This window comes from Ostrinia nubilalis, chromosome Z, assembly GCF_963855985.1.
Source record: "Ostrinia nubilalis chromosome Z, ilOstNubi1.1, whole genome shotgun sequence".
Lineage (NCBI taxonomy): Eukaryota > Metazoa > Arthropoda > Insecta > Lepidoptera > Crambidae > Ostrinia > Ostrinia nubilalis.
This window is the reverse complement of record NC_087119.1, coordinates 15,415,240-15,434,205: the sequence shown is the minus strand read 5'-3', so window position 1 is coordinate 15,434,205 and position 18,966 is coordinate 15,415,240. Positions and strand designations below refer to the sequence as shown.

Below are 18,966 nucleotides of genomic sequence, written 5' to 3'. Positions count from 1 at the left end.
TCAGTCGTACTGAGGAAATGTTCTCCGATATTGTTGGATAATGCGTCGTAACGTGCAATAACATAAGTGAAACGAAGAACTACAGGAACAATGAAGTCATTTACCACATGTAAGTATTGCAAATCCATTGGTATTTTGCTTATAAATAAAAAAAACTAAACATTTTTACGAACGAATTCAGTGCCGTGACATTTACTGCGATATCGAAATTAGTGGTGATAAAAATTCAAACACGTTGTACATTGACGATTTAGTTAGCAACCACTTTATGTCATGCGTAACTACTGCGCAATGTATTTTATTTCTTCCGATATCCACTGACGCGTGAAAATACACAGTACGGCCGCATGTGCCGGTCGTAACATAGTGCAGGGCTCGTGTTCTAATACGGTTTCCTATTATCGATAAATAGAAGTAAATTATTATTTTCTATTTTCTAATTTTGAATGAAAAAATCATGAGTTGCTTGCGATTTTTAAGTTTTTACAAAAACAATAACAATAGTAGAAGGGATTAGTAACTGTCAACTATGTAATTACTATAAGAGCTAGTTGAAAGCCTAATATAGGCATTATTTTTGATAAACATAGGCGGTACGAATTTCGCCATAATTAAAAAGTTAATGCGCGATAGTAGTTAATAATAATTACAGTGATCCTGTTATTATTATTAAAGTAAATAATAATATATTACCAATATTGTAAATACTGGTAAAAATCGCAAATACCTACTTAACCCATGACTTTTCATACAAACTTTGTCAGTTTATAACTTCTATACTCCATCGATAACGACATTGAGCTTTGGTTGGGGTAAATTAATATAAGGTAACTTCATTTAGTCCCAATAATTGATTCTGAGTTTTTCGTCCATACAAAATGGAACTGACTCCTTTATGCAAAAATCGTTAAAGAACATAATAATAACGTATAATAATAAAAAGGTTTTCATACAAGCATTTTTTAAACCAATTTCGAGCCTTGCCCCCAGGATTTAAAGTATCGATATCTTATCGACTCCATTTTATCTTTCTTCTCTCTAATTGCTTTTTTCAAAGTGTGCGTCACGTCACGCGGCCATTGATTGGCCATAAGGCACGCCTTCTGGCCAATCACAGCACTTTTAAGCCGGTTGCACATGTTGTCGTAGACTCTCAGTCGCTTTGTTTTTACACAGTTGAATGTGTGTGTGGGAGCTGTGGTGGGGGAAATGTGGGGACACTGGTTCTCGTTGTAGTTACGCGCGACTTCATATCTATTCTCTTTCTATGATCTGAGGGATAAACTATTATAATTAAACTAAATAATAATGTAACAAAATTGTGTATTCATAAAAGCAACAAGCGTAATTTATTTATAACCAAAAAAGCAATACAATAGGTACATTATCTAAAAATTATAAAATGATGATATGTTATTGAGATTAAAATGGAATGATCAAGCGCAATTGTGTCGATATTTATGACAACCTCATTGTCAGAACACAGTAAAGCTCATAGCAGACTTATTAACTCGGAAAGGGATCAACACGACCACATCGCCTTTCGCGAGCTGTCATCGCCTTTCATTCGCTGTCAATTGCGAGGCGAGGCGTTTACGTTACGATGCGGATAAGTGTGCGTTGCAGTATGGAGTTCCATACAAAGAATACAGTCAGTATTCTCGAGTTCAATGGTTACGATCCCTTTCCGGGTTGATAAATGTGCAATGTCCTTAAAACAGTACACCTTAGTAGCCTAAACCTTAGGCTGTGGTCTCCCATAAAAGCCGTAGCGTAATAATGCTTACTATAGAAAATATTAGTAGTACTGTTGTGGTCTTTTTCATAGACATTGACGTCGCTGTAATGGAGAAGAAAACATTAGATTTCACTGAATGGGAAAAATATAGACCAAACTAAAAAGCCGGTGAAGTAATTTTTGAAATCCATGGCGCGAAAATTTTTATGCGCAACTTTAGGGCCCTGTAACTTTTGTATTTGTAGAGATATTTTCATGATTCTTTCGCAATTATTATTAGTTTTACTTATATTCTCAAGATTTATTCAAAGATAAATATTGGAAACTTGTCCATTATGGCGTCGATAGAAACATTTTGACGATGACGTCGTACGTCGCGTATAGCGTTTAAAATAGGAGACCGTAACCGTGACGTCGACAAATTGTTACATAATACTTAACCTATTATGTTTTTTTTTTATTAATAACCTATTATTTCTGCGTAGTCACTTAAGGCCGGGTAACAGAGAAAATGGCGAAAATGAGGTTTTCATTTTTCATTTTTGAGGTACTAAACAGTAAAATAAAAGGCTAAGATTATTTTTGGGCATAGTTGAGGATATTTTCTAGGGCTATTAACGGATGGAAACACGATTTGATGAAGTTGACTCGATAGAATAAATTCCCAAAGTTACCTCTATTCGTTTTCTAATAATGGTTTTATTTTTAAAACAAACGATTTGAGATTCTGAATCTTTTACTAAACTAAAGTTCAGAAATAACTTGAGGGCTTTTAACGGATGAAATTTTTATATTGCGTCTTATTTAGTTACTATGTTAAAAAATGTGGAAAAAATCGCCCATGACGGCTTGGACAATCTCAATCAGTCGCGCGGTGGCGCTTACGGAGGACGGACGCGTGCCAGTTTTTTGGCCGTGACAGTTCTCGATTTGTCAATATTTTGACAATGATGACTTTGATGAGTCACAGTATAATAATACCAGTGTTACTGGAGAAAGCTAAAATTTTTGATAATTAAGAATTCTGAATTTTGTCTACCTATTGAAATTTAAATCGTTGGCATCCTTTTAAACTAAGACTCTACTCATGATACATTCCTCAAATATGAGACAAAACCAATGAGTTAAAATTACATTTTAATAGTACCTACATACAATCGTCTTCACTCTTTAGAAGAGCACACTGACACAAATAAATAAAAAAAAATTAGGTCAGTGGGTCAAATATAGGGGCAGCTGCACGTCACTGAAAGACGATTCTGTTTACTCGGCATCTGGGCTGAAGAACATGAATCCTTGCTTACAGATGCAGATGTAAATAGAGTTATAATTTGACAAATTTTACATGAAATGTTTAACAGAACTCAGTTAAAAGACACATACATGGAATACCAATAAGGTTGCGGAGGGAAAGCTACCTATTATAAACTAGCGGCCGCCCGCGACTTCGTTCGCGTGGACCTCGTTTTACCCCCGTTAGATATGATGTTTTACCTCATTTTACCCATGTTGATAGATGGCGTTTCACGGTTTCCCCCGAATGAATATTTACGAACGTCATACCGTAGTTTGTCCAGTGCTGTAGATTTTAACCAATGACGATAGATGGCGCTTTTAGACACGTCTTATTTATTTATTGAAATTTATTTGCCACATATCGTCATAATGTTAATCTGGGTTATAAACAATAATACTGTAAAGTTTCAACAAAATCCGTTCAGTAGTTTTTGCGTGAAAGAGTAACAAACATCCAGACATCATGACATCCAGACATCCAAACTTTCGCCTTTATAATATTAGTAGGATATTTCACAATCCAAACTAATATTTACTATTTAGCATTTACTTACAGTAAATATTAGTTTGGATCGTGAAATATTTAAAATAAAAAAAAGAATAAAACAAAATAGGGTTTCAAATTACCTATCTATAATCTAATATTATAAAGAGGTAAAGTTTGTGTGTTTGTATATTTGTTAAATTGTAAGGGGTAATCTCGGGATCTACTGAACTGATTTTAAAAAATCTTTCACCAATAGAAAGCCACATTATATCTGAGTGTAATAAGTTATATAGTATCATATGTCATATAGTGGTCATCAGGTAGATGCAGCCTACTTTGATTTTAGAAAGGCGTTCGACATGGTGGATAATGACATTCTCCTTCAGAAACTGGCTCTTATAGGATTCACCCCAAAACTTTTGAATTTTTTTGCCAATTATCTTGGAAATCGAAGTCAGTTTGTAAGACTGAATGGATTTGAGTCTGATGAATACTACACACGATCAGGTGTCAGTCAAGGTAGTACTCTTGGACCAACGCTTTTCTTAATTTTTATAAATGACCTACCTACATGTGTTAAATTTTCTGAATGCCTACTGTTTGCGGATGATCTCAAACTTTGTTTGGGTGTCTCCAGTGTTCCAGACGCTATAGCATTGCAAAGCGACATTGATGCGGTATTAGAATGGAGTGTTGTCAATCGTTTAGCATTTAATACTGACAAGTGTAAAGTAATAACTTTTTCACGTAAACGTTCTCCATTGAATAATAATTATTATTTAAATGACACTCCGTTGGAAAGAGTTAATGACATACGAGACCTAGGTTTAATGTTAGATTCTAAGTTGGACTTTCACAAACATGTGACAAAAATTTGTAAAATGACTAGTAAGATATTAGGGTTTGTTATAAGGACGTCTGCTCAATTCGACGATATTAGGGTAGCTAAGATATTGTATAGCGCATACGTCCGTAGCAAGCTTGAGTATGGTTCTATCATTTGGGATCCCTACGAGGATAAATATGCCTTGATGATAGAAAAAATTCAACGCAAGTTTGCTCGCTGGCTGTATAAAAAGAGATACGGATATTACCCTTACTTGTACCCGTCCTTGTTTGTCTCTGGCATGGTAGATTTGGAGACTCTCAAGTTTAGGAGGATAATGTCCAGTATAGTCTACTATCTGTCGATTATACACGGTAAAATTGAAAGTCCCCAGATAGTAGCAAAAGTAGGCTTATTAGTGCCCACGCGAATACCACGGGATGAAACCGGGATTATTGAACCGCGTCGCCGCCCTAGGCTGCTACAACGGCCGGTCACGCGCACCACTCGCGCAGCGAACGCGCCTTCTACCCGCGCACTATGTTTAATCGGGGACTTGGTTGCTCAGCACGACGATATCGATATATTTGCCGACCGCTTGGGTACAATATTAGTATTAATTTATCGACTTTTGTGTAATTAATAACTATAATATGGACATTAATACTAATATCTGGACATAATAATATTTAATACTTATTCTTATTATGTAGGTAATATGACATTCTAAGACAATTATTTATGTATTTAATTTTTGATTTTATTTGACTGATTTGTTATCGTTTTACTTGACAATTGTACACAATATTGACATTTTTAATTGATATTATTTGCACGATTGTACCTATAACTTGTTGGCGCGTTGGATTTTCTGTAAGCCTTCAAGCAGCCTTCTAGAATAAATAAATAAATAAATAAATAAATATAAAAACCAAAAAATTCCACGCGGGCGAAGCGGCGGGCGGAAAGCTAGTTTATTTATAATTATGTAAGAGCATAATTATTAAAGTCGAAGTCAAACATTCTTTATTTGTGTGGACCTATATTAACGAGAGATTACAAGAGATTACAAGGCGTCAAATATTTCAAGAAAAAAATTAAAAACTATTATAAAGCTAAATTTTGCTCTCATGGAGCCTTTACCTACTCTGACAAATTAAGACTTAGAGAAGAAACTAATAATAAAACTATTTAACTGTCCTGCAATGAAAAGCTTGATCGGGTACAACACCTCAAGTTATTTCAGAACTTGATTTCATTAAAGGACTCCGAATATCAAATCGCTTAGGTATCTAAAGTCAAACGATTCTGAAATGTCAAGTGGACTAATGAATAACCCATTAAGATAGTAGCGCCCTCCTGTCAATGACATACCTGGGACAATAGAGTTTTGAACAACTAATAAAAATGCTTTGTCCTAAATGACTGACGGATATCGTAGAGACCTGAAAGTTGGAAGGTGTGTTCTTTTTATGACGTAGGCATCTCATAAGAAAAGATTTTCCGAAATGGGGTCATGAAATGAAGGGGGTGAAAAAAGGGGGCAAAGTTTGTATGGGACAAAGTGATTCCTTGGTTCAATCTACTTGAAATTTAGTTTAACAATACCTTAATATAATTCATGAAAGACGTGTGGAACGGGTAGAAAGTAATTTTGGCAGTCATTTTCTTCGAAGTTGATATCAATACTACTTAGTGCCTTTGATTTAATTACTTTTTATTTTTACAAGTGTTTGAAAACTCCATTTCAGATTGTGTTCAATGTCAAGTGAAATCTCAAATTGAAATGTCTCAATCTCAATGAGGAGACTCTGTATTTATTCCTAGAACCAAACACCGTCAAATTACCCTTTCGAATTCAAGACAGTGCAGTTTCCCATCAGTCTGCTTCGTAATGACTATAAACAAAGCTCAAAGTCAAACTCTAGGGACCTCTGCTTAAACTCCCATGAGTGCACAGAGGTACGCAGGTAACCGCGTGTGATGCTTATAGCAATTTTCGATAGGTACAGAACCCCGTACATACGTCATACATATTATAGAAAGAAAACACCCAGACCAATACAAACAAATATGTTTCTGCAATTTTAGTGTGATATTTTTATTTATTAATAAACAAAGAGACTGAACAAAATTGATGCGTGCCTATACTGATTAATGTTATTAACCACATGCAAAGCTTCGTGAATTGCAACAACTATAATTAAATTTATTATCCAAGCTCTAAATAATCGCTACTAAGAGTAACTTATCATAAAAAAAAATTTCAATCGCTCAAGCTCCCAAGGGCCTACCGATAGGTCGGGTGACGTAATCTTGAAATTCTTTAAGCCGGCGCAGAACTTCCAGAAGGTCGGGCGACGCCACGGCCACTTTGAACAGTGTTTACTTCTGCAGTTATATTTTATATTTATTCGATTCTAGAATATATTCCCAAAAAGTCTGAAAGGTGTTTTAATTTGTATCACTTGGATATGATTTCTATTAGAAAGTGTTGTGAGTGTGACGCTTGAAGGGAAGGAAGTCAACCTAACCTAACCAACTGCGTATTTCTATACTGTGTAGCTGGAAATTGTGGCGGGAGCTCTTTGACGCGCTGTCTTCGGCGAAGAATTGCGCGCGCAGATTTTGACAGCGCGAAATACCTACTTTAGAAGAAATACCAAGCCTTAAATTACTACGTAATACAATAATAAGCCAACAAAAAGTAATATTATGGAGCAATTACCAATTTATTATTAGGTACTTTCTAAATTTATTGTGCGCATTAACCTATTTTTTTTTGGTAACGACTGTTTCAACTTACATCTAATTATACATAATTATACTCAAATATTGCCTAAATTATCAACAAAATAATTCCATCACAAAAACTGAAAAGATATGTTTTTATTACAATTCAAATAATTATGTACTTCGGTTTTCAAGTTGTTTGCGTCCCATAAAGGATTATGGTATGACATTTTTAAATTTTGCAGACATATAACCAACGTCAGTAAAGAAGCCGACGCAATTTTTTAGAGGGAATCCGTTTGATGTGAACACAGTAGACATACTATCAACAGTCTGCGTGATACCGCGATATCAATTTAAGAATAATCATTCACACGACATTATTTAAATAGTGATAACGACAAAAAAGTCACCCATTTTAACTTGTAAATAGGTAAAAAACGATATCGCATCGTGTGAATTTGTTGAACAAATCACGTTTCTATAATCGGATATTTAATCAGATTTCCGTTACTATTGTTTTTTAATTCGTTGATATTGTGATTACGCCGTTATTGCTCTAATAAGAAAGGACTAGGTGTTTGATTTGTCAGATAATTCGCTGTCCCATTGAGGGAGTTGCTTCAAACTGGAGAATAAGGTCTCTGGGTAACTTTTAGTGGTTTTTCCAATGACTGTGTACGCGGGGTCTAGGTATTTACGGCTCACCGACACTGCAAAGAACTTGTTCGCTTCTGTCAGTTGGGCGTGCGTAGGAGCAATCGTGGTAAAGTTACCTGAAATAAAAAAAATATAGACATTTGTGTTATTGAACAAATATATATTCTTGGAATACACATTGGAATCTGGGACTAGATGTCCCAGATCAAACAATACTTATCCTATGGGTACCACAAAGGGTATTAAACATGGGTTTTTTTTTGGAATAGGTACATTAAAAAAACATAACCTTCCTTCTGGCGCAGTCGGGTAAAACATCTTGACCAACACTAATAAAAAAGTTCAGTACTATACGTATATGACTACCCATAGTAAAACTTATCATAATAGCGTGAGAGTAAATGACGCCGCGCACCGTGCGTAACGTCCAAAAACAAAAGATAAACGTCTCTCTTTACTAGTGTGATAATACGGGGTGTCTTTGTAAATTCAAAGAGTTCTAATCCCTACAAAAAAGAAATACACATTATGGATGGTATAATATTAATCAATAGTGTCACCAAGTGGTTCGTGTACTATTACTCGGCGCTGGCTAGCCAGTTCCTTTGCTTGAACTAGGCTTGACACGCTGCTGCGTGTCTAGATAGCTTTTAAAATATTTAAGCGACGATAGCCAAACGGTGAACGATGTCGGACTGGCCGACTCGTGATCTAAGGAACGCGGGTTCGATCCCCACCACACACACACGGGACACGGATCATGCACTGTGTAATATAAACTGGTTCATATAAAATGTATGTGTATCTATCTACCCACCACAAAGGTCACAGTTCTGCCAAAACTAATGCACGCTTTAGAGGAGACCAAGCAAAAATGATACAGCGTCCATAGAATGTGTCAGCCTTATTTTATCTTTTGTCAAGTCTGACCAAGCGTTGGTACATATTTATGTAGATGTCCTACACTGAACCGTCTACCCGTGACATTGACGGGGGCGCCACCGTCAATACCGAATCGCTAGTTCCGATTTTTGGCACGTTGGAAAACATTGAAATGTCATTTGCTGGAGGGCGCTGCCATCAATGCCGGGTACTATTTCCGAACTTTGCCATTTGTCGTATCAAAATCGTTCCACTGCAAGGCTTTCGCTTTCTTTCTAGAACCGTCTATTGAATAAAATATTGATTTCATGACGTACTATGAACTATCACAGTACAATGTTACTAGACCTTGAAGATAACGAATCAGACAAAGCAACATAATGTTGTAAAGAAGGTATTTTGAACCTGTGATCTTCAATGCCCTTCCACACCTAGAAGATTTACGAGTCTTTTGAGCCGTAACAGGCCAATTAAGATAGTTATTTTCGCTTGTTATCTGTAATTCTGAGGCTTCCAAAGCGTAAACATATTATTTTTCTAGTGTAATTATTACCTTTAATTAAATCATTTTAATGATAAGACCCGGACATGGTAGGTACTTAGTTGTAGGTAGGCATGCTAAATGCCTAGTTTGGTTCTAATAACTTACATAATCACCTATGCTTCAAGTACCTATTAGCACAGAATACATAATAGTAGCAACAGAAATTGCACTCCTTTGTGTAGGATCAGATGCCGACATTTTAACGGTAATAATAATAATGCAAAATATCCAACGCACATGGTGCATTCGAAATCGCACCTTACTACTACGCTCACAAGAGCGCAAATTTTTTGTGTTCAGAATTGATCTACCTCGCAGCTCAAGCGTCAGGGTTGTATAAGCAAAGTAAAATAAATAATAACTTAATTTTAAGAAGCATTTATTGTATTTACGATTGGTAATCTTTAATCTAGTGGTGTTTGTATAATCGTACCATCTCTAAAGTACCTTTTAATGAACTTCAGTGTTGCAATAATTCGAAATTGGACAAATAGTTTTAAAAGGTGTAGTGTCGGAAAATAGACACGGTGAAGTAAGTTAATGTTTATATTAGCTAAAATAATTTTTTTGCTACAGTTTTTTGTCATAAGTATTTCAAAATTATTTAAAAAGTGTAGTTTTTTTATTTAAATTAGTACAGTTAATTATTATTCCTAAATACTACGATTTTACATTAAAGAAGGATAACAGTGCTGTTGGAACAATAAACCTTGATTGTGACGATGATCGACCGAGCGTGTATAGAAATACGCGTGTGCTCACAGGCGCGTGGCGGTCCTGACTGATTTGCAACTTGAAGTTGTCGCGCGCTGTAGGTAATTATCTCGGCCGGCATAGGCGAGTGACGGAGGCCTGCTATTAGTTTAAAACATATCTTTTACGATTTTCGAAAATTTATAAGGATATGTCTTTGTAAGACTTCATAAAAATTAACATACTTATGTAATTCAATTGTCATAATTATGTAACAGTTAGGCTGTTTTGATTAGGCAGCCTTTACTTGAAGGCCAGACTATGTTTGTAGGTCGCGGTTTTACTCGCGCTAATTTGAGGAAAAATCTTACTACAATTACTAAAGATTATAGTAAATACATTACTTTATTGTTTCAAAAATTCCGGTAAGTAGGTAGGTACATCGACTGGGTGACGAGTGACGAGGGTCTGATACTCATTGGTGAATATTACTTTTCAAGAATGTATATGTTTCGGCCGTTTTCTCTAAAGCTTAGGTGCTTCCTCACCGGGAGTATTCACGTGTAATGTAACATTATACTTAGATTTGACTTAAGTAAGTTGGTATATTAAACATTGTATCATTACAAGGTGCGCCCTGTAAACGTCAGTTTCCTCCCTCACTGATATAATGCTCGAATCTGTAACGTCTCATTACACGCGAATGCTCCGGGTGAGAGAGCACCTTTATGCCTATACTACTTTCTGCCCGCGACTTCATCCGCGTAGAATAGTTACTTTGGGCTAGCAATGAACGTAGCCTATCCTTCCTCGATAAATGGGCTATCTAACACTGAAATAATAACAAGCTTTTTTTTCAAATCGGACCAGCAGTCAGCGCGTTCTAGCAAACTAACTCTTCAACTTTATAATATTAGTTAAAAACAACATACCTATAAAAGCCAGGACTAGAGCTGATCCAGAGTACTGTGGGAACATTGAAGACGGCTGCCGCCAGCCGAGGGCTTCATACGTTTGCCCATTTGACGACACTAAGAAGTTGTAAGGCAAGTTCTGGCCATCGGATGTTTTATTCTGGAAAAGAAACGACAAGAAAATATAAATAAATAGCACAATAGCCAACTCACACCTTGGTCTCCGAACAAATACTTTTTCTAAAACACCCTGTGCCTTATTACAAAAAACCTAAGCGCGCAATGACCACTGGTTTAAAGTGACATTTCCATACTAAATGTCAATTTAAACTGGTGATCAACGCAATCCTAACTTGTTGTAACAAGGGTTTATCACGATCAGCATAGTATTTCTTCAAAGTTCATCGTTAAAATGAATGCTAAACTGTCCTTTCCACCCTGTATTATTTGAAATAAATATGGAGCAAAAATACTAAGAAATTAAAGTTGAAATACTTAGTAACTGCTGCACATAATATGATGGGTTTAGATAATAAAGGAAGAGAAGAAAAAAAAGAATAAAATTAATTAAGCCAAATAAACTTGTGAACTCGCGAAAGAATTATAATATCTTATTAAAACAAACTGGTTGGGCCTATACCAGGTCTATAATTTTCTTCTTCTTTTCTCTACTTCTCTATCTCACTCTCTCTTCCATATTCTAGATGCAGTATCGAAAGAATGTTCCACTAAAAATTTGATCATAGTAGTCCTCCTTGTCATATGTTCTCCTCCTTGGGACGTCACGAACTTCTGTTCTGTGCTAATTCCATTTTTTTTTCCATAAAAACGGACTTTATACGTCTAATGCAGTTAGTGATTTAAAGTCAATAAAATTAATAGGACGAGACCACAAACAGTCCTCTGCACAGTGCAGTATCTAGTCCGTGGTGTAACTTTATCGGCCGCGAGTGCCGTCGCCGTGATCTATGTAACCTAATCTCCAGCGAGTTAATGACATCATTCGCGGTACTAACTCGTGTGCACGCGCGTATCAAAGTGCACCGATTATATAATAAATATATCCCAACAATAATATTTAGGCGGATTTATATTAAGCGCTTATTCGGAAACGATTCATAGATTATCCCCCAGTCTAAACACAAACGAAAACTATCAGTTTTTTGATAAAACTTACACATTAACAGTCACTTTTATTAATTGCCCAGATAACTTATTAAAACTGTAGGTATGCAATTAAGTCTCAGTTCTAGTAGATAACCTTATCACACAATACAATGTAGTGATGATTTATGAGTTCTGCATTAACGTGTTAATAAAATTTTCCTAGGTGCGTCTTGGAAAAAAGTACTAAGTAGGATTGGCATTGACCGTGATTCATGGATAACCCTGGCCATAGCTTTTACTCGCAGCCCCGCTTGTTTCGATTTGGTACTACATACCTATACAAATAAATCGGAGAAATGTTTATTTACCGGGTTAAGGGTTTATCTAACGGAAAAGCTAACTATTCTCGGTATCATAAGTTGTGGATGTTAGATAAGTACTTAAGAACCAACCTGAATATCGAGTAGTAGTTCAACGCAGGAGACCGTGCTGTGGCATTGCCGGGTGTCAGTCTGGACTACTAGTACCTCCCGGGCCCTGCGGGGAGCCAGAGCGAGCATGGGCGCCGGTGCCCTCCCATGATCCCATTGGACTCGGCTGACCAGCTGAAGTGGCATCTCCTCCACAGGCGGTAGAACATTTTCTAAAATAACAAACAAACATACGTTAACATCATCCTACAATGTATACGTGTGAAAGGGTATAAAAGTAAAGAGATAAGGAAGAAATATAGAGAAAAACTTCTTTTTTTTCTGCCATTAGGATACGGTACCCACAGCAGCCAACACGACTTCAACATCTTCTAGAGACAGTGTTTTATTTTCATATCTACCTACATACCTATCGGTAAGTACCTAATTCTAGTACTTCTATTTTATTTAAATTTTATTTCTGTTAGATACAGGAAGTGTATTTTATTATGACCGTGTTCTTTTCTACTACTAATCCTCGGCAACTACACTCAACATCAAATGATAATCGCACCTTCCGCGACGCGAACTTTAAAGATTTTCTTCTGACACAATCATGGTGCCCCAACAATATTGGTGTTATTTGAAAGCCCAATAAATAAACTTAAAGATGGATAGCGATTAATCCCAATTTAACAGTTTTATAGCCCTAAAAGTTGGCTCAAGCGTAACTACCTGTCGCTTTAAGAAGAGACTCTGGATCCTTCTGAAGACACATTTTCGGGGTAAAAACCTTTGCTATAATAAAATGAAGTTTAGAACTAGGCTTTCAAATAGTATCAATGTTGATCTATTCCGATCTAATACCAACATCTAATACCAATGGTATTTATTTTAAATCTTTATTATTTTCTATTCCGAATGAATACCACTTTTTAAACGAATACCAAAACAAGTTTGTAGGTATAAAAGGTACAGTCAATTAAAAAAACTTTTAGTTGTGAAATAAGTTGTGTTTATTTAACAAAATCAGTTTAACCAAACAAACTTAAATATAGTAAGTAGGTATATGTTTAATTCAAAAATAAAATATCACAGGCAATCAACTTTACATATATCATCAACGAATCGAGGCAATCAATCAAAAAATCTATAAATTGCATGTAAAAATATTGTATTACAGTTAATATAGTTTTAGCGTAGTCTAGTACTTATTAAATACAAGTAAGGCATTGTGTTACAATCTTATCATAATCTACTATATAAAAATAAGTCGGGTTTTCCTCCCTGACGCTATAACTCCAGAACGCACGAACCGATTTCCACGGTTTTGCATTCGTTGGAAAGGTCTCGGGCTCCGTGAGGTTTATAGCAAAGAAAATTCGGGAAAATGGGGTAAAACGGGATCCACGCGTACGAAGTCGCGGGCGGCCGCTAGTTATAAATAAAATTATTTTTCTAGCTGACTGTACCAAGATTCATGTTTTGGTATTAGTTCGGAATAGATCGTGCATTTATTAAAATTAATATAAAGGGTGGTATCCGATCGGAATAGAAAATAATAAAGAATAAAAACAAATACCATTGGTATTAGATTGGAAAGGAATAGATCCCTGGTGGGAAGTGGGGATGCATACGTTTGAAAAGTGCTTATCGCGATTTATTCGACGGCGAGTGTATAAACTACATTATTAACATTACCGAATAAGATACGGGACGCAAAATAGATTTTGTCTGATCAAAGATCATGGGACCTTAGGTAATTATTTTGGATAAATGCGGAAATGAAAAAACTTACCGGATCTGGTTTGGAGTACCAGTAGATAAATTCCAATTATGATGCCAGACAGTAGTATAAGCAATAGAAGCGTGACGACTACGGTGGTGACGGGGCTCCTTCTATCAGCTACGGCTGCAGGGAATCTGCGCAGCAAGGGCGTATCTTCCGTGACGACAGTATCATGGATTTCTTCGGTGCGGTGCGAGTTGTGCCGCGACTCGTGATCTGAAAACCATCGGTTACACTTTAGGGATCTAACACTGATGTTTCCTAATCAGTATTAATAAATACAGTTCTATGTAAAACGAAAACGTTCCAAAACAAACCAAAACTGTTCGACAATCCCATGAGCTGTATTTCCACCATTCTAACGCTTCGAAATGTTATGTTATTTTTCCGACATTTTATCTATCGTCGGGCACTGGTGTGATATCAGAGCGCGAGTGAACTAATGTAATCCCTGTTATACAGAGCATTACGATCGCCATTTGATAGCATTACCCTTGGAATCAACACAGAATCTGTTTTTATTTTTAGGATGACTGAAGTTGAAATATTATTCACGCGTTATTTATCGGTAACACCACATCATGCTTAGTTTAAGTAAAAAATATTTATATAGATAAATTAGTAGCTGTTTAGCTACTAATTTATCTTCATTCAATTAGTTCTGCGCTTGTTACAGCTTTAATCAAATGCATAAACCGCCACATACCGATAAAGTTAAAGTTATGTTTATAACTGCTGTAATGTAGGTATGCCTACAATTTAATTATGAACAGAAGATGCGTGAGATGTATTTTTAAAAGATTTTCAAGAATGGCCTTGGTCCAAAAATTTTTTTTATAAAGTAAGTAAATCATGAAGATTTATTTCTAATCAAAAATTAGAATCGCGAATTAGGCAAGCTCTATAATTGTTATTTGAGTAGGGTGCATCGTTGAACAGTGAACCGGCCTTTTTTCTAAATGCTCTAATTAGCTGGAAAATGAAGCTAGAAATGTCATTATGGTCTTATCAGTCAGGTAATTTAATAAGGTTTCTAATTTTTAGGCTTAAAATTAGCCTCAGCAATAAAAAGGTAACTTAAATTAGGTTTTAAAAAAAAATGAAATTTGGCTCACTGTGTACTACGGGTAGTTTTCACTGAACCACCCATATTTCAACAGTGAACCATAAAGTTAATTACGAGTAAAAATTATGATTTTGGAAAATAAACAACATAATTTTAGATAATCAGCTTTTATTTTTACAACACAAAAATCAAATGGAAATAAAAATGATTATTTCAACAAACAGTCTTCATAAAAAATCACAGAATCCAAAAATAACAACGAAACTCACACAAAACCCAAATGAAAAGAAAAATGCTTCTTTTAACAAAAATAACTAAACATTGTCTAATAAAGCCTTCAAGTAATCAATAATCAACCTTTTTGGTGGTAAACAAACAGTCTTCATTTAAAAAATCACAGAAAACAAAAATAACACAAGACACAATTGAAAAGAAAAATCCTTCTTTAAACAAAAATAACTGAAAATTGCCTCTTAAAGCCTTTAGGTGATTAATCAACCGTTTGGTGGTTAAATAAAAAAACAGTCAACCGGTTCACTGTGTACTTTGAAAACCTGGTTCACTGTTCAAAACATACACTATTCAACTTATGAGTTCACAAACAATAAGAAGTACGCGGAATGGTCATCACGGAATGTGCTCATTATACAGATAAAACTACAATAATTTTGATACCAAATAGATTTCGTACTTAATATAAATAGCAAAATATACAAAAATCGTAAAGCATAACTAAAAAAACTATCTTTTGTCGTCGAGAAACAAAGAATTCGCAGCCACACTTCACACCTTAGCCACAGTCGCCGGCGCACTACGGGAGAGGGTAAGGGCATCCACGAGACACGTAGTGACTCGTTCGGTGGAACTGGCAACGTCATACTTTTTGAAATATGGCGGTGGTTCAGCGTATCTGGTTGGTTCACTGTTCGACTACCCACCCTATATTTTTTTTAGTTCATTTACTAGTTTTAATTTTTGTCCCTATCCAAATTTACTGACATAGTATTTATTTAGCTAGCCCTTATATCCTTCATGCTTATAAATATGCTCATAGGCCTGTGTTGGGAAAAAGCTAATAAGTCAGTTTAGGCAGTGCAAATCTGGCAAATGATTTTATTTTTATTTTGATGACAATAAAAGTGTTTTTTTTTTATTCTGTTATTAGGTTAAGTAACAGAATCAACCAATTGTTAATTGGATGATGAGTTATTATGAGGTTTTGATTTTTGAGAGAGAAGAATAGTTTCTCCCAATTTTCAATGAGGAAACTGAAAGTGGCTTGAAGTTTGTTATTATACAGTTTGCCTCAACATAAGAGTAAATAAAAAAGGATGGTAAGGCTGTACTTCGACCACTGCTAGTGTAGGGGAGAGGGGGGCAGCTTTGAACAATTTTCATACTTTATTAAATATCTTCCAAATTTGAACGATTTCATTAATTTTTTCATCCTAGATAGAGGTCATGGTTATCACACAACAAAATAATGATGTTCTTCTTAATTATTCATGAACGCTTATTAAGATATTTAGATTTTTGCACAGACCTGTAAACGTTCAAAACTGCCCCGTAGTCGGGGCAGCCTTGAACACGCCTGGGGCAGTTTTGAATTAGTATTTTTTTCAATGAAATAAAACTGAATATTTATGAATGTGTATTTTTAAAATAATTAATAAACAAAATTTTTAATGATCAGTGTCATTTGGGATCAATTTAACATGTTTATTTTATTTTACATCACTCTGTACAAAGTAACACAAAACTTAGGGATATTATTTAAAAAAAGTAAATATAAGATATATCAATTAACTAAATACTAATAAACTTTCTGTTTAATGACACATCAAAGACAAAACTGCATAATTTAAAAAATATCAATCAACTACTAAAACTAGCTTTTGCCCGGACTTCACCCAGCTTGAAATTTTATCTGTCACAGTAAAGCAATCTGCTTATTTTTTATGTAAAATCCTTCTACGAAGTATTAGAAAACTTAAGGTTTCATAATACCACTTAAAAAAGAAAATTGATAAAGTTCAAAGGTGCCCCAACCATTTCGTTCAAAGCTGCCCCATGGGTATATTTCCAGAAAAAAACATAAATTTAATAACGGAACATACTTTTATATCGCAATTTCTTATCAAATCTTCATTGAAACTATTTAAACTTCCATATAGTAAACAAACCACTCACTATTTTATAAAACTACGTCCACAAAATCCTTAGAACCAAAATAAAAAAGTGCGAAATTGGCAGTCAAAAACAAAAAACCACTTTTGCCGGTTAACCTACAGTTAGATATTAAAAATGAGATGTGACGGCTATGCGCATCAGTGCTGGCAATATAAATTATGATTTATACCATTGTAGCCTAAACCAGTGATTTTTAAATTCATTTGTTCTAAGCTGCCCCTGTCCAAAGCTGCCCCCCTCTCCCCTACTGGTGCTTAAGTATTAAACGATGTATGAAATACAAGGAAATACATATTATTATACTGAATTTAGTATAGGATAAACGACAATAATTTGAGAAAATTTTCCCTTTCCACAGGGCAGTAGATTGCTTTTGTTAAAATTACTTATTACTAATACCTACTTATTCATACTGCTAATATCCTTGTTCCAAATTAATTAGGTACCTACCTACTTATGAGTGGCATAATAATATTGAGATCACAATATACTTACTTTTGAAATATAAATAGAACAACACAGTTATAAAATATTATGTTTTTCAGTTTAAAATTGATGGAATTACCAACATTACTAAGCCAAGAAGGTTACACAATGTATAATAATTCTGTGTTTGGCATATTATCATATCATTGCTTAAGTTCTAACACTACATGAGCCTTTCTGGGAGGTTTGCTACATTGAGGTGGGAATAGACTTGATAAAAGACTAGTTGCAACTCTTATGTAGCCAGAATCTATAGCTTGACCGCCAATAAAAACCCAAGCAATCAAGGTCAAGTTTGTCCCGGAGGAAAGTTAATCTGTCATCGATTGGGCTAATAAAGAACAAGACACTTCCAAATAAAAGTCACGAATTGAGCACCAGTAAGAAACTAGAATAGAAGGTACCTAGTAATGTATGGTACAGTACTTAATTGTCCATGTTTTTGCTCTTCTGAAAAGATGCTAAATTTACACATAATAAGTTGCGATATTAGAACTTAAGCGACAATCTCTTTGAACAAAATTACCTCGAGGTAAAGGTAAACACCACATATTCACTATAATCCACCATTTATGTACTGATGTAACTTATGTGCACTATCACACCATTTCACTACAAAACAAAGCAATAAACTAAGATACGACTTACCAACGGGAGAAATTAAAGGCTGCATTATGAGTTGTCGACCCAAGATAGGGATACAAAAATATCTCACATTATTTAATTATAGATTTACACAGCAATTAGCGCTAATAAATTACACATTATTTATACACATTAGTGAAGACGTCTTCAACAACTCTTCAAGACTTTTTTCAAAAGCCCAGTTTAAGAACTGTTGACTAACTATTGTAAATTTTACGTAAATTGATACTAAAAAGGACAATAATTGGTAATTTTCCCTTTAGTCATCATCTCGTAAATGTACGATCTTTTTCATGTTTTTGTTTATTTATTATGTTCCATTTCTAAATTTATTTTATTTGTATTCACGTAAATTTGGTTTTCTTATAAATTCAACTCAATTTTAATTATGTATTGACGTTTACAGAGTTGATACAGATATTTTTAAATGTTTTGAATAATGGAACACGCCTACTTATGACAGTGACATTTACATATTGTCACTGTCAGATATGTCAATG

General features: G+C 34.9%; 2 protein-coding genes across 5 annotated transcripts in view; one reads left to right on the top strand and one right to left on the bottom strand.

Moving 5' to 3' along the window:
* Positions 1–1,306: 1,306 nt before the first annotated feature.
* On the bottom strand, positions 1,307–18,803 carry LOC135086517 (peptidoglycan-recognition protein SB2-like). 3 transcript variants are annotated; one of them, XM_063981246.1, is made up of 6 exons: positions 18,470–18,803; positions 14,089–14,295; positions 12,333–12,523; positions 10,792–10,933; positions 7,016–7,856; positions 1,307–2,226 (listed from the first exon to the last, which is right to left on the bottom strand). In XM_063981246.1, exons 1-5 carry the CDS (start codon positions 18,492–18,494, stop codon positions 7,654–7,656), a joined length of 768 nt encoding a protein of 255 aa, XP_063837316.1. In that variant the 5' UTR covers positions 18,495–18,803; the 3' UTR covers positions 1,307–2,226; positions 7,016–7,653. The 3 variants fall into 3 exon arrangements, with proteins under 3 accessions (XP_063837316.1, XP_063837317.1, XP_063837315.1); XM_063981247.1 differs by lacking the exon at positions 18,470–18,803 and adding an exon at positions 18,348–18,450; XM_063981245.1 differs by lacking the exon at positions 18,470–18,803 and adding an exon at positions 14,397–14,512.
* LOC135086525 (uncharacterized) overlaps positions 12,637–18,966 on the top strand; it is a 44,319-nt gene continuing 37,989 nt past the window's right edge. The window contains exon 1 of one of the 2 annotated variants that reach the window (XM_063981257.1): positions 12,637–12,726. The gene's annotated coding sequence lies outside the window, so the exon portion shown is untranslated. The remainder of the gene's footprint in view (positions 12,727–18,966) is intronic. The other variant, XM_063981260.1, reaches the window with a different exon arrangement.

Bases quoted from the DNA above. Each gene is read 5' to 3' on its own strand.
- LOC135086517 (XM_063981245.1), bottom strand. From the start codon at position 14,436: ATGGTGGAAATACAGCTCATGGGATTGTCGAACAGTTTTG. The intron at 14,296-14,396 runs GTTTGTTTTGGA...GATGGTTTTCAG, and splicing joins GGGATTGTCGAACAGTTTTG to ATCACGAGTCGCGGCACAAC. The intron at 7,857-10,791 runs GTATGTTGTTTT...TTTTTATTTCAG, and splicing joins TCTAGTCCTGGCTTTTATAG to GTAACTTTACCACGATTGCT.